The following is a 15,334-nucleotide window of genomic DNA, read 5'->3' on the forward strand; positions in this document are numbered from 1 at the left end:
TAGGACAAAACTAGAGAAATTTATGAGTGACTTCAGACTATGTAGAGCTTGGTGAATATCCAGAAAAATGGCTGGTGAAACTCCCCATCAGCGGATATATTTTAGGTAATGCAAATGAGACAGATTAATTTAAACTTCTCATTCACATTGCTGGATTTTTAATTAACTCAGGAAAAATTCCTAGGGATTGCTGTGGGCTACTCACAGAAAATCTCTGTTCAAAGTCCAAGGCCAATCTAAAAGTAAATATGGATGAGGATGTACAGAGACTGAAACAGAAAAACAGGAACATGCTAATGCTATTTCTACAAACCAGTGTTTTGCCCCTTCCCTCTCCCAGGACACTTTCTCCAGTGCTGGTCACAGTGTTTGAATACATAAATGGCAGATCTTAGAAGGGTTTTTAGGACAACTGTACTCTCTATGATCTGCAGACCATTTAGTTTATGAGCTAGGCATAAAAGAACCACTACCTAATATTATATACAGATTGTGATACCATTGTATAAAGGAGGCATTGCTGTTTTATGCACTGCACCAATGAAATACTATTAAAAAAAACATGAAAAGTGAAACAAATCAAAACAAAACAAAAACCCTAAATAAACCTGAAAACTTTTATGTACTCTGTAATTTAGAAGTGACATATTATTGAGGTTTCTTTTGAATTTATGTATTCTTGAGAGCGAGCACTTAGCAGGCTACAAAAAGCAGGCATCTATCTGAATAATAAGAATGGAATCATACCGGAATTAAAGGGTTATCTAACTTTCTTCCTCATGACACAATCCCAATTCTAATCAAGTTGGAAAAAGGAAAAGCTGGCAATATAAAAATATACAAATCAGTTCGAGACTTCTTTTGTCTTTGTTGGAAGCAGCTGCTACATATCACAGCACGACACAGCATCAGGCTGGATGATCAGGCCTGATAAGGCCATGTGTGTGTCTTCATATGAGGTGGATTCTGGATACATTGAAGGTATGGAGCTTCTGTTACCCCAGTTAGAGCACAGTTTCACTGTGTATTTGTATTCACTGCATATTAAAATAATTGGTGCGTATGCTTTTCTGCATATATACACGCATACATTGAAATGCGCAACAAACTGAATTCTGTGAGAATTGTTAGGGCACAGTTATGCGAATGAGGAATAAAATCACTGGATTATTTTTGTAACTAACTCCTGTTACAGAAATACCCTTGCTAAATGTTAAGGAGGAAAAACCTTCAAATCTCTACTGAGTCCCTGTGAAGACAGAGTTCAATTTCCAGGGCCACGTTAGAGGAGGACCACGAGAGGGCACTGCCTTCCTATGCAAGGAAAAGGCACTGTGGGCAAAGCACTGATGAGCAATGCTAATTTTGATGTATTCTGAGCAGACTGAACACAGTTCCTTATAATCCTGCATTAGTTTGCTCTAAAAAATAAGAAAACGCTGGCCAAGTTGAATACATTAATAAACTAAAACGTGTGCATTATCACTATTCTGCAACCTTAAAAGTGAGGCTATAATTTAAAGTCAAACATAAGATCCAGTTTATACTTTCTAGCTGGTTACTTGAAAAATGGCATTTAGTAATAAATAGTTATTTCTCTGAAAAAATAATAATAATCCAGGCATCAGACTTACCATACTTAGAAGTCATACATGAATTTACAACGTTCCATCTAGATTCTATTTTAAAATGTTTTGGTCAATAAATGGCAATAAGACTACTAAGAATATGAAAATTATTAAAGAAAATCTGACTGTTCTTTTCTAGGTTCTTAATATGCTTTTGAACCTCATCTGATGAATTCCATTTAAAGAGAAAATTCTGGCTTTTTAATCTATGCGCTCATGAACGCCAATGTGCTCTTGGGTTATCAACAAATTATGTGAGTTACACAGGGGTCTGACAGATAGCTGGGGATGTAATTTCCTCACTTGTCTCAAGAATGAACAATCAGTAAAGTTAATCAACATTTTATCAACCATGAGTAATATATGAGCCTGAATAGAAAGATAATTTGAGCTCTAAAAGAAAGAAACCATGGTATTAAGTTTTATAGACACATGCAGCTCCGTAGGAGCCACAGATTGCTGGGGGCTGGCTTGGATTCAAATTATCTGCAGTCTTGCTGGTGACTAGGAACAGGGGCCCAAGCTGGTAAAACAAAAGCACGTTTCTGAATGTCGCACACAGTCCTTCGTGCTGGAGGTGGGTAAACTTCCCCACTGGCCTCAAACTACAGGCAGGAGTTTAGGTGGTTCTGTACCCACCTAAAGGACACGGCAAAACCGATGAAATCAAGCAGCCACTTAATTATGTCCAGCATCATAATAGACTGAGGTGCAAAGGCCTTATTCAGTATCACTGAAAAACCTACAACAAATTTCAGTAGGATCACTTCAGGGCCCCATCACTACCATTTGAAAAATAAAAGTATGCTTAATATATCCAAAAACATTCTTACTCATAAAATGTTGTCCATCCTGTTTCATCACTCTTCGTTGCTAAGAGACCACTGTTTCCGTTATAAGTCATTAATCCAAGTTCCAGAGTCTGCGTTGAGACTAGTTTGAGTCCACCATTAGTGCCAACAGCCAGCGTGACAATCTGATTATCAGGCATCAGTAAATGGCGGGGCATTCCGCTGGCATCCCGACGGACCTTCAAGGAGTTGCCATTGCTGTCCATCACCTCCGTGACATCGTTATCGCTGCTATAGGTGAAATTGTACAAGTACTCCCCGGTAACAAGGCTGAGAGTGTACTGGTGAATCCCATCAGCATTGAAGACATACAGCTCCTGTTCTCCTGGAGATGCAGCTTCATATTGGTTAAAAGAATTAAGAATGGGCCTGTTTTTACTGACAGCCCTAATGCGGATATTTCCGAGATCAGCTATGTAGATGGTACCATCTGGGGCCACAGCTAAGGAAGATGGTGAATTTAAGATGGCATCAGTGGCATACCCATCATCCCCAGAATAGCAATTACAGTTGACATCATTTTTGCAATCACAGTCTGAAGCTGCCCCTGCAAGAAGGCATATTTCTCCATTGGTAGTTACCTGGCGTAGCCGATTAATTTTTTTTTCATCTGTCTCACTGATGTAAAGAACTCCTGTGTGTGAGATGGCAATGGCACTGGCTGATTCAAGTGCAGAATGAATAGCCAGTTTGCTAAGAGAGTAGTCTATACCAGGAACCTGGCAGTGCATGGGGCGTCCAGCAATAATGCTAACTTGATGGTTTTCTGTGATCCGTAAAATAACATTGTTCTCTAGGACATAAAGTGAGTTGTCCATGGGATTGACAGCGAGATCAGTAGGCCACTCCAGCCGTACCTATGAGTTGCACAAATTATTACTGTAAAACTCGTAACTGAAAAGTACACTTCTAGTGTTTAAAATTCCATGTGTAACAACAGCAAATTAGTGAGGGGTTTATCAGCGTAAACCATGAAACTAAGCCACGAACTGCAACTACTTCAAACAATTATTTTCTTTCTTGGAAATATTAAAGCTATGTGCAATGGTAACTTTGGCTAATTGTGCTTTGGTGCAAAGAATGAACGCTACATTGTGGAAACTACAATGATTACAGAAAACAGGCAATTAAGACAATAACTTCGATTATCTCAACCTTATTTCACTATTGTTGCATAAATAACCTGCATTGACCACAGTAAAAGAATACTTCATTCATCTCAGTAACAAATCAAACATGCTATTGTCTTGCAGCACATAACATATTTCTTAAGTGGCCAGAAAGTCATCCAAAATAGTTGCCCATCTCTTCCAAGGCTGAGCAGTAAAAAAATGTAAGAGTTTACCTGGCTGACATCCATGCTGGAATCACAGCTTAGAGGTCGAACAGCAGTTAGGTCATTGGAGCCCAGCAGAGTTGATATAATCCCGTTCTGATCCACTTTTCGAATCATAGTGGCATCAACGAAATACATGAGACCATACTTATCCACTGCAATTCCTGCAAGTATGAAAAATAGTCATCAGTGAAGCTCCTTGCTTCAAGGTAGGATTAATAATGTTAACAAGTTTACGATGTGGCAATGCTTGTTTACTTTTCCTGCCTTCTGAATTGTAAATCCCTGAAGAGGAAGGGCATAGAAAATGAAAAGTGAATTCTTGGAGGCACAGAATGCTGCTGCTGCTTGTCATGGGGGAGGGCAGGCATGAGGGAAGGTCTCACTTGACCTTCCTGCTTTAATTTGGTGCACTGCCTACCCCAGTTCTTGGTCTGAAAATGAAATACTCTTCTAAAAAATCTGCCTTACACTGGTTGCAGTAGTACTCATTGTAATGTCGAGAGAGAGAAGAGAAAGCTTCATCTTCTCAACTGCTATGTAAAGCTGTTCTGTCCCATGAACACAGTTTGTACATAGAATCAGAAACTGTTATCCAACCAAAGAAAGGACCTCTTGTTTTTATTCATTTTTCTTTACTTTTACTATCATCTAGTTACTTTTCAACCATTAGAAAGAAACAAAGGTGTCTGAAACACCTGGCAATGCATCTGATTAATTCAAATCTTAAACAGCAACATATCTCCCAAATCTCCACATCATTTTTAAAATTGTTTTCTAAAAACCAGAAACTTCTAAGGTGACGTATAAAAGCTGATAAAAATGCCATAGCAGGCAGTTTTTCTCCCCAGAATACCCCATCTCAAATAGTGACTTGTTTTCCAGTTTTCATGTTTGCTTCATGGAGCAAGTGGTACCTTGCTAATTTGTGTTCTGTTCTCCTTTAGTGGCATTCAGTGCTGGGGTAATAAAGTTTGCTTAACTAAACAAAGCACGAACACTTGCCAATCCACTGTAATTAAAGCACGGAATAAAAATTACCAAGCAAGTAGTGATTTAATTGCCAGATAATTATTTCCACATCCAGTGTAGCCTCACATAGTCATTTTCACTGCTGTCTTTTTTAAACTACGTTACCTCGAGGACTCATTAGGGTTGCGTCCACTGCCTTCCCTCCATCACCACACCGTGCTTCATCAAAGGGCAGGCACTGCTCTCCAGTCCCCGCCACCACTTCAGAATTACCAGCTAGGTCTTTTGTGCCAGTGAGAGATTTGACTTTGTATATCCGTCGGCTGTTGGTGTCTGATACGTACAAAGAGCCCGAAACAGGGTCCACGGCCAGATAGTATTTGTGAGCAGGATTGTTGCTTTAGAGAAAAAGGAAGCATAAAACAAAAAGAGCTGAGCAGTCAACAAACTTCACAGGCTTTCAGAGCTTAGATATTCAGCAGACACACCGAGATCTGGAAAGTCTGACACCTACATACGGACTTGAGGTATGAAGAACTTCTGTTTGAAGATTTAACTTGGCTAGGGACTGGTCAGTGTTTCAGGATTGTCATTCCAAATCTCATACTCCTTACTACACCAAACACTGCATAACAAAGCCCAATAAGGCAGAACCATATGGTGGACTTCCTGATCCATCTCTTTAGCTCTTCAGATGTGCTTTAGGTCCATCCTCTTTGGCATATATCTACCTGCTAACACCATCTTTCTCCTGAAAGGAGAAGTCATAGGAATAACATCCAAAAAAAAAAAAAAATAAAAAATAAAAAAAAAAATCTGCTCCTGAGTCACGTATATTATGCCACAAGATTTGTGTGGTCTTGCATAAATAGAAGACTGAAGCATAACAAATTTACTCCTAAAGCAAATTCGTTCTCCTTCATTCTTATCAAGAATCTCATTTACGGTAGATGAAGTTGGTTATGTAACTAAAACCAGAGAGACCCTGAGTGTCTGACTTTAACTCCAAACCTTCTGTTACTGACAAACTGGTCCTCAGTTTGAGATTAGAACAGGTGCTCATATGGGAAGCTACTTCTCATATGAGATATATGTTTTTTGACAGCTTGTCACATTTTGGAACTACTTTAGCAAATCATCTGCAAATTGAGAAATGTCAATCTCTAGCGATATATATACATTCGCACACACAGAACTGCAGTGCAGAAATATTTTCAAACTCTTGCCTGGCTAGTTTAACTCAATTTAGTTGGATGTTAAGCATGATCTGAATTTTCCAGCCTTTGTTGCCTATGGGTGAGCATAAATAAGGTCAATGGTGGTTTCAAAACACAGAAGACAAATGAAGACAGGAAGAAAAATAATGAAGGTTACTTACCAGTAACCAGAGAGATCTGCCTCCAAATATCCACACTCCTAGTTTCAAGTGGCAAAGGTGCCCATCTCCAAGAGTGAGGATACTCAGAGATAAGTTATGATGGACATAAGCCATTTCTTGACCAGATTTGCTGAAGGTAAAGTAAGGGCACTTCTGGCAGATGATTATCAGTAACAAAGACAACTGCGTTTCTGTGGTCATGAGTGGATTTGGAGGAATGAGGAGGCTCCAAAATATCACTTTTTACAGTTATCTTCCTCTATGCCAGTCTGTGACATGTCATGACTTTATGTCAATAGCAATTAGTTCTAAAACCGTAGAAAGCAGGAAGGAGATTTGTTTGATCAAACTTAAATAGGCAGAATAAATGCCATTTGCTGAAGTCTAGGAGTGTAGAAATTAGAGATGAATAAATACAATAAACAAAAAAATACTTGGCAGTTTTATTTCATGCATGAATTGCAAAGTGCTTTATAAACATGGGTATTACACCCATTTTACAGAGGAGGAAACTGAGGCACAGAGAGGTTAAGTGGTGCAGACAAGGTTATACAGGGAGACTAGTGACATGCTTGAAATTAGAGCACAATCTCTGTTTTCCAAGTTCCTCTCCTGATCTGCAGCAGCAAACTGCACCTCTTCACTACACTTTTACCACATTCCTTCTCATCCCTCCAAAACAAAGCCTAATCTTTGCCACATAGCAAAATATTTTGTTCCAATTACTTCCTCACTCTCCCAAGTATCTGAGCCATGCAAACACCTGCATATTACTCAATGTTCTGAAATTCTGCTCAACTTTCATCACACTTTTCCCTTGACACTTCGGAAGAAACTTCACTGTGATGATTGTGTTGTGTCATACTTCACTTTGCAAACACACCCAAATTTAAGTCAAACCTCCGCAATAGCAGCAGAACAGACAGTGCTTACACACTGCTGCCATGGGCTTGTTGTGTTATCATCCTCAGTGCTTTCTGCCTGTCTCTTCCAGAGCACACTGCTGACATGGGAAGAGGCAGGTACAGGCTGGAGAGGCATGTACCTATCTGCTGCCTGCTTATGGCAGGGAACTCCCCTGGCCTGGGGTGCTCTCAGCAGACACTGTGGGAGCTGCTCTACCCTTATTGCAGCCCTGTGAGCCATGGGAAAAGTCTCTGTACTGTTCAGATATGGATTTTCCAGCCTGTGCCTGCCCTCCCATAAGCGTGCCCCTGTCTCCCTCCTGCCCACAGCTAGTCTTAGGTGTGTCCTGCTGCTATCAGCACAGCACAAGGTATGAATCAGAGTCAAGAACAGCAGCGAAACATGGGCTCATCTCCCTCTTCTCTCTTGCAGGCCATGGCTCTCAACGTGTATTTCTCTACTGGCATCTCCCTCAGAGCAGTTTTGTCAGGGTGTGGGCTGTTAGCTTTTGCTCCAGAGCAGGGCACAACTCAGTGCAGCTGCTAGCCTTGCCTATTCACTTTTGCTCCTGAGCCTGGTAAGGGAACAGGCAGGGGAAGATGCTCCACAAAATGTATTTTTATCTCTGGCACAAGACAACTGGTGGACGTGCACCCGCTGTGTAAGAAAAACTGAAGAAGGTATTACCTCAAACAGGGATGTATTTTATAAATGTACATAGTTCTCAGACTGGCATCTAAGCAGCTAAAGCTTCTCTTTTCTCAGCACCATTTCAATCTTTTATTTGAATTGCAGGAAATGAAGGAATATACCTTGCTTTAAAATACTTTCTATAACATCTGATATTGCCCAGAAGCCTCTCTTCCTCTAGTCCTCCCTAGTGTGCATGGCAGTTACAACCTGCAGCCTTACTCCATCTTCCAGGAAGCCTTGAACCTGATAGCAAGTACAGGCAGCAGCAGCTCCTGGTTGCTGCTCCTCTCATACATGCATAAACAGTGTTACAACAGCTTTTCTTGAAATACAACTGAAAAAGAGAAGCTGCTCAGAGCAAATCTTTACGCACCTGAAGAATTAACTAAGCTTACAGTTGCAAATGAGAAGCCTCCAGCATCACCAATAACCATTTGCAAATTGTGAATGAATTCATCTAGATAAAAAAATTCAGCGGAGTTAGACTCCATACACCAAAACATTGTGAACAGGAAATTACATTATTTAGTCAGACTATCTTCTGTATCTAACTCACATAGCAGAAATGGAAGGATACCAAAATATGGCTTTAAAGAAGTCATGGACAGAACAGTATGGAAGAGCTTCTCTTGTTCTTGCCCTTGATATTAAGCAGGGTGAAGGTGTGTGGCACTGAAGAAGGCACAAGCATTTCCTATGCTGTTCCCATTCAGAAATCCTAGTGCTGAGGTAAGACAAGAGGAAAAATCTTTACTTCTCACAACCAGAAATGTTACTCCTCCCTTGTAAATCATACAGCAATTCCTTCTAGTAATTTCACACTACTAGCTCTTGAATGCTTTCAATGGAAGATAACAGAAACTAACTTATTTATAAGGACATTGTTCAGGGGGTTACTAATGACCAGAAAGTGCATTTCTGACCTATTTCCAGTCATTGGTGCTTTTGTGAAACTCTCTGGCATTTATAAAACTGCTCTCATAGTTTGTCTCAACCATTTAAACCAGTTAGAGACAGCAGGCAGAAATGATGATGTAGAAGTTAGCTTGGGGTTCATTATACTTGCATTCTACTATAAGTTTCTAATTACTGTCATAACTTGTTTTGTTGCTTTTTGACTACATTTTGTAATTGCTAATGCTTATCATATTCATAACACACAATTAGCACATAAAATGTTTCTATATATGGTACATGAAGAACAGAACATTACACAAGAAGCACAACACAAAAAGCAAACACAATGAAGCAAACAAACCATATCAAATTATATGGGAAAGAGCTCATGTCTTACCTATGTTTAAACTCTTTATTTCTTTATAGAAGGGGAACAGAAGGAAAAAGAACAAACAGTTAGCTGAAGAATAGATGGTAAAGCAAACATAGTATTTGTTTTATTTTACAAAAGGACATAGGAGAAGGTACCTCTTTTCAGCACTAGCCTTATCTTGGTTTACAGATGAAGAATGACTGGGAGGGATCCACCTGCCAACTAGTTCCCTAGTATGATACCCCTTCCCTCATCCCCCACCCCCGTATACGCTGCAGAAAGCTTTATGGAGCACTGGGAAAGATTTCAAATGGAAATATATGTGGTCTGGGAGGGAGAGGAACTGGCAGTTTTCTTTATAAAAAGGTGGGAATGGGGAAGCACGGGGATTAGGATATTGCCAGCTATGGGCAACTCTTTCATCAAAACAGTTTTCCAACAAGCAATTTCTAAATGAATTTCTATTACACAGTTTATTTTCTATTCCCCCAGACTCTAAAGAAACACTTAAGATGCATTTTATCTAGATTCTACTTAAGTCAATCAAAGCAAATAGTAGGTTAAAAAACCAAATCTCTTAAGTTGGCAGTAAAATACTGTACAATGGCAGATATGTAGCATTAACTGATGCCTAGTGTACTTTCTAGATGCAAGCCAAATCCTTTGCTTCCTGGAAGTCAATACATCCTCCACATGATAGTGCTTCACTGTGTCTATCATTTCTTTTTAGGAATATACATTGAAAAAATCAGTGAGGTGCATGACTCCTGCAGAACTCAATGCACAGCCCCCAGCCTGCGACATGAAGCACTCGAGTGAAAATTCCTATCAGCCGCTCAGATCAGGTACCTTCATAAAGCACAGTGCAAAGGAAATAAGCACACTGGCATATTTTGTCTTGTACAGCTTCTCAGGATTTATATTGGCTTACATAAAACCCAAACCATTCTGAAATCGAAACAAAGCAATACACTTTGTTGAAATAGATATGGAAGCATGTTATGTTTGATACTTGCTGCAGATTCACTCCAGTTTATACTTAAATGCCTAAGAGCTGGGGGATTAAAGCCATTTGAGTCAGACATTTTAGTATGGTCAGTGAAGCACAGCTACTTCTGTACATAGTGTTTGCTGGAATGGATCCTACCTAATTCTCTTCAGAGAACAGGGGGTAAAAAGGCCACCACAAATCCTAAAAGCCTGGGTGTAAAGTCATTTGCAGCAGCCCAACAGTACTCATAACAGATTCATTGTTCATTGCTAATAGTTGTAGAAGAAGCTAAAGAGACTACACTGTGGAAAACATACGTTCATAAGATAAAGGAAAATGGACAAAAGGAGGATTGGAAGATATTCATCTTCATCTTTATGTTGTCTTTCCTGTTATCCCTCACACATGCTGAGAAGTCTGAGCTGTCTCCTGCCTATGTGGAAACCAAACTTCTCAAATTAGTAATGTTGTAGACCCGCAGAAACTGCTCAGAAACTGTGCCAGTGACTGACATTTGGAGGTGATATGGACATAAATGCCTTACATTAACTACACTAGTTTGAAAATGTTTCTCTTCACCTATAATGCTATAGTCCTGCTCACTAGACAGCAAGGTGGAACTGAACTAGTTGGAAAAAACAAACATCAGCATATTCTGTGTAATGCGGAATTATAGTGTATGCTGATAGAAATGTTTATAGCAGGTCATACAGCCACACCAGCTGCCAATCAGAAAGCACTGGATCATCTATTACTTGTGTGTTTTTTTAAAACCTCTGGAGAATAAGGCAGCCTGATGGCATGTAGGCAGGTGTCGGTGATCTCAGAGCTGATTTGGCCCAAGTCTGATCTCTTTTCTCTTATATAAATCAGAATTCACAACAGGGACATCAACAGAATGACATGAATGGGAGAGAGGTGTGAAATAGAGCTAGGCCTCTTGTTCCTTAACAGCTCTTTAACTCTACATTTCCCCCCACTAATTAAAAAACAAAAGCACAGTAGAAGAAGAGGTATTGGTTACTAAAAAAAATAGTAATAATCAATGTGCTTTGCAGTTATATCAAATTTACAAGAGCACTGATCCTATTGCCTGAGCGGGTTGCAGAGGTATCAAAGGACAGCCAATGCAAGCCACTTCTCATTAGCTTTCTGCCAAATACTCAGTAGTGTATCAACAATAAAGAACAGTTACACAACTTGCAGTTGGAAGCAATAGCTCTTCCTTCTACTAGAGGAACAAAAAAAAGGAGATGAAACAGAAATGGGTGAAGTGGTACACTCTACACTCATGCCCTCCCTGGTAAGTGACAAAACCTCAGTGTTTTGAAAGGAACAGAGATATGATTTTACAAAGAATTCTGATGGTGCAAAGTCACTCTGTATGCCAACTTTTGCTGCACTAGCCAACCTACAGAACTAAACCTACAAGAAAGGGAAAAAAGTGGAAAAGTGGATCTCAAAATTGTTGATGTGAAAACCTCCTTTCTAATCTCTTAAGACTGTTAATTCTTTAATTATCACTACTGCTCAATAGCTAAGGGCAATAATTCTGCATTTTACAAATAAAACTAAAATACATATACAAATGAAACAAATATACAAATACTGTGTCAAATGATCACCACCAGGAGAGAATAAGATGGTGTGCACTACTGGTCTTTCAGTTTGTTTATACACTTCATCCTTCTCTATAAACACTGCTCTGATTAGCTACAGACTTTGAACTCTGCACTTCTGTGCCCCATTTCTCCACTGGAATTTGAATAGGTTGACAGTGACAATGTTTTACAAAATTATAAAAATAATGGTAAAGGCTGATTTAAGCACAGGCTACAGAATCAAAGTCCCAGGACTAACACCTTACCTCAGCTCCAATATGCTAGTAACATTCCTGGATGGGAAGATACGCCGAATGTAATTAAAATCTCCAACAAAGAGACTTCCATCAATTCCCACTGCCAGTGCTACAGGGGCCAAAAGCTTATTTCCTTCTGCAAGACCATTGCAGCTAGGACAGGATATGCTTCTTCGGCGCCCATTCCCCATAATGCTGGTTATCACAGCTGGCTGCTGAGTGAGAAACTGATTTTCTCCATTGCCTTTGTGCAATATACCTAATAACAGACAGGAGGAGAAGTGGTTATTACAGTCATTTGTTACAGGTGACTTCAGGTAGTTCTCCTTTCAGCAGCTGCTGTTAAGGACTGAACAGTGATATGATTTCAATGCTTGGCTCTCCAGCAGTGCAAAAACAGCTGAATAGGTCTGCAGGAGTAAACAATAAAGGTGTAATGAGGATTCTCTGTTAAAAAACACACACATACACAGCTACAAACACAAATCCAAGCTTAAACCCACAGTACTTTGGTCTTCATTATGAAAGAAAATGTCATCATACATCCCTCCAGGCTGGCACAGTTGTTCAGGCTGTCTTAACTGTGAAGTGAGGATGCCAGCAGCACAGAGGACATGTGCACCTGTTAGTGCACCCTGATCCTCTGAATCCAGTTTCTTGTGTTGCATTTTTTTTGGAATTTTTGCTAACTTTATTCTTCTATTTCCACCTCTCAGTTTTTCCTTGCACAAATGGAGATGATAGAAAAGAGGTCAGTGCAGAAAATGAAAGCCACAACTCCTAGAAGAGCTCCTATGGATCACTAATGAAAGACAAGAGGGGAGCTAGTGGTAAGGTCCTTATTAGGTTTCCAGAAAGGCCTTTTAGATGGGTTTTCCCTTTTAAACACACTTGTTCTAAAAGTACATATCTGTTCCAAGAAGGGAGTTTTCAATGCCATCAAAGATTGTAGAAATCTGGCTGGATTTATTTAGCCTCATGTTCTTTTAGAAATACCGTTGTGTGACTCTAACATAAAATAACTGGCTCCCCGGGGACAAGTACAGCTGCCATCACTGCTGTCACCAGTGAATATCATGCTCTATCCAAATGGCCATCTCAGAAGCATTTGATCTGCTGCATGGCACTTAAAAATGTGTTCAAATAGCCTGATCTTGCCTGTTCTGAATGCTCCTTCAGGTTTCTTGGACAATAATATATTGTGCAAGTTGCTGATGCAGAGTATTCCTGCATGAAAGAGCAGAAAAGCTGCACAAAGCACTTAGCAGGAATGAAACGAAATGTATTCCCAAGCATTCAACTCCTTAGCAGTCTTTGAGAAAATGTGAAGCCTAAGAATATTCATTTTAGGATACTTAAAGATAAGTGAGGAAAAAAATCTACAACAGGTGTCAAAAGGAAAAGACAAATAAGAATCAGTGTCTTGTCAGAGTCTCATACTCCTTTGAAACCCTACCTCAGACTATAATGGAAAAGGACAAATTAAGGGAGGTGGTAATGAATGTGGTTAAGGAAAAGAACATGGAAGGAAGACAGGAACTAATTACAGGGGAATGAATGAACAACGGAACAGAGGATGAAGATCTGGATTTCTAGAAAGTGATGCTGGCAGGAGGGTACAAAGTCAGTTGAAATTATACAGATACTTTCTGACAATTGAAACATGTTCCATTCCTTACTAAGCTAAAGGTGAAACAAAAAGAGAGAAGAAATCAAATTTTGCAAAGGGTAAAGATATTGTAAATAAGAAGCATTCACAGTCAAAACTCCATATAGCTCAGAAAACTTGTGGAACTAACTCACCACTCTTGACGTTAAGTACATGATGCTTATCCAGAGACCATCCTCCTAGATTTGAAGGATCTAGTTCAAACCCTTGTAGCAGCGCTGTCCTTTTCTCCCACAGAATCAAACTGGGACAAGTTTCATATTCAAAACCCACAGAAACTGAAATAAAAATAAAAATATAAATCACCTATAATTGCTGAACAGACACTGAATTAAATGTCCAAGGCACATTCAGATGGGTCATAATTCCAGTCCCCAGTAACCTCAAACAGATGAAGTAATTACATTTCCCTCTTTTCATCTGCAATATTAAATTCAGATCTTTGACTAAACCCAAATTTTAAGCTTCTTTCGCATGTACTCTGCAGGGATCAGATCCCTTTTATTGAACAACTGACTTTGGGAAGTAACTGCTTTGGTCAAAAGAGAGCAGGAAATATAATTAAAAGAATTATAATAATATTCTCCTATCGGGTAGCAGGACAAGATCAAATTCTTAATTTGCCGGATGTTCACAGTGTGTATTGTGCTCACTTCACATGCACTGTACATACAGTGACAACTGTGTGTGGTTCAAGCACGCACACACAGTGTATTACTCAGGAAAGCAATATCTCATGCAAGAATTTAAGAAAGGAACTGTGGCAAAGAAGATTTTAGCAAAATATGGAGAACAACTATTTAAGTAAATTTTTCATTCCATGTTGGCACATCTCCAATACATTTTTAGCAATGTTACAACAAAATCTTTCTTGATATTCAAATGAAAATGAAAACTTAAAAACATTGTGATGATCACCCATTTTCCCACCCACTAGAACGAAGATGTATAAGTAAAGGTACTAAACGTAGCTATAGTACTGCTAGATTAAACAGCAATAGGAAAACGATCTCATTTCAAACGCCCTACAAGGGGCTGTAATAACAGCATGCAGGAGATACCAAATGCATTGCAGAATGCCAGTCACTGCAAAACAAATACAAGATTTATTTGTTAACTGAAAGAAAGGTGCAGCTATGGACTACATTTCACCTAAGTCCCTGTGACCAGCTTATTCCACTGGCTGCTTAGGAAACACAGACACAGTGGTAGCCTAGAGCCTCTGAATGTGCTCCTCAATACATAAAAAGAACATGATAAAAAAGTACAATGTAAGGAAGACAAGAACTGTTCTGGTTACATCTGCTTCTCACAGAAAAACTTTGCCACTTTCTTACTAAAAACTGCAAGTGGAAAGCTACTGAGCTTGTATACACTGACTTACCTACAGCATCTGACAACCCGTACACCTTCTGACCATATGCATCTGTTTTGTCCCAGATAAACGTATAAGCCAAGTTGGGAGATGCCTGAAATGATTTTTGAAAAAGATGTCCTTCTACTGCGACCATCAAATGAACTTTGATTAGATTCAGTGGCACAAGTGATTGAGTCATGATGATCTTAAGTAAGGATTTATATCCAGCAGTACGGGAACTCAGGTAGATCAGCTTTATACTTGAGCCGGGAACCTCAATTTCTTCATGAAGAACCTGAACAGGGAAAAGATCAAACACTTTACAGTACTGCTTTGGTGGTTTTTTTGGTTTTTTTTTTTTTTTCTTTGAATATCAGATACTATTCTAAGCTAATAATATCCCTATGACCTAATGACTTTCTACT

General features: G+C 39.3%; 1 protein-coding gene across 17 annotated transcripts in view; it reads right to left on the reverse strand.

The window, feature by feature from the left end:
* TENM2 (teneurin transmembrane protein 2) overlaps positions 1–15,334 on the reverse strand; it is a 1,269,291-nt gene that overhangs the window by 15,853 nt on the left and 1,238,104 nt on the right. For 15 of the 17 annotated variants that reach the window (XM_015875932.2, XM_015875931.2, XM_015875927.2 and 12 more), the window contains 7 exons: positions 14,937–15,204; positions 13,687–13,830; positions 11,893–12,142; positions 9,059–9,079; positions 4,953–5,185; positions 3,825–3,979; positions 2,462–3,336 (listed from right to left, as the gene is read on the reverse strand). In XM_015875932.2, the coding sequence (XP_015731418.1) occupies positions 2,462–3,336; positions 3,825–3,979; positions 4,953–5,185; positions 9,059–9,079; positions 11,893–12,142; positions 13,687–13,830; positions 14,937–15,204 (1,946 nt within the window). The remainder of the gene's footprint in view (positions 1–2,461; positions 3,337–3,824; positions 3,980–4,952; positions 5,186–9,058; positions 9,080–11,892; positions 12,143–13,686; positions 13,831–14,936; positions 15,205–15,334) is intronic. The other 2 variants (XM_032447373.1, XM_015875930.2) reach the window with 1 other exon arrangement.

This window comes from Coturnix japonica, chromosome 13 (genome assembly GCF_001577835.2).
Source record: "Coturnix japonica isolate 7356 chromosome 13, Coturnix japonica 2.1, whole genome shotgun sequence".
Classification (NCBI taxonomy): Eukaryota; Metazoa; Chordata; class Aves; order Galliformes; family Phasianidae; genus Coturnix; species Coturnix japonica.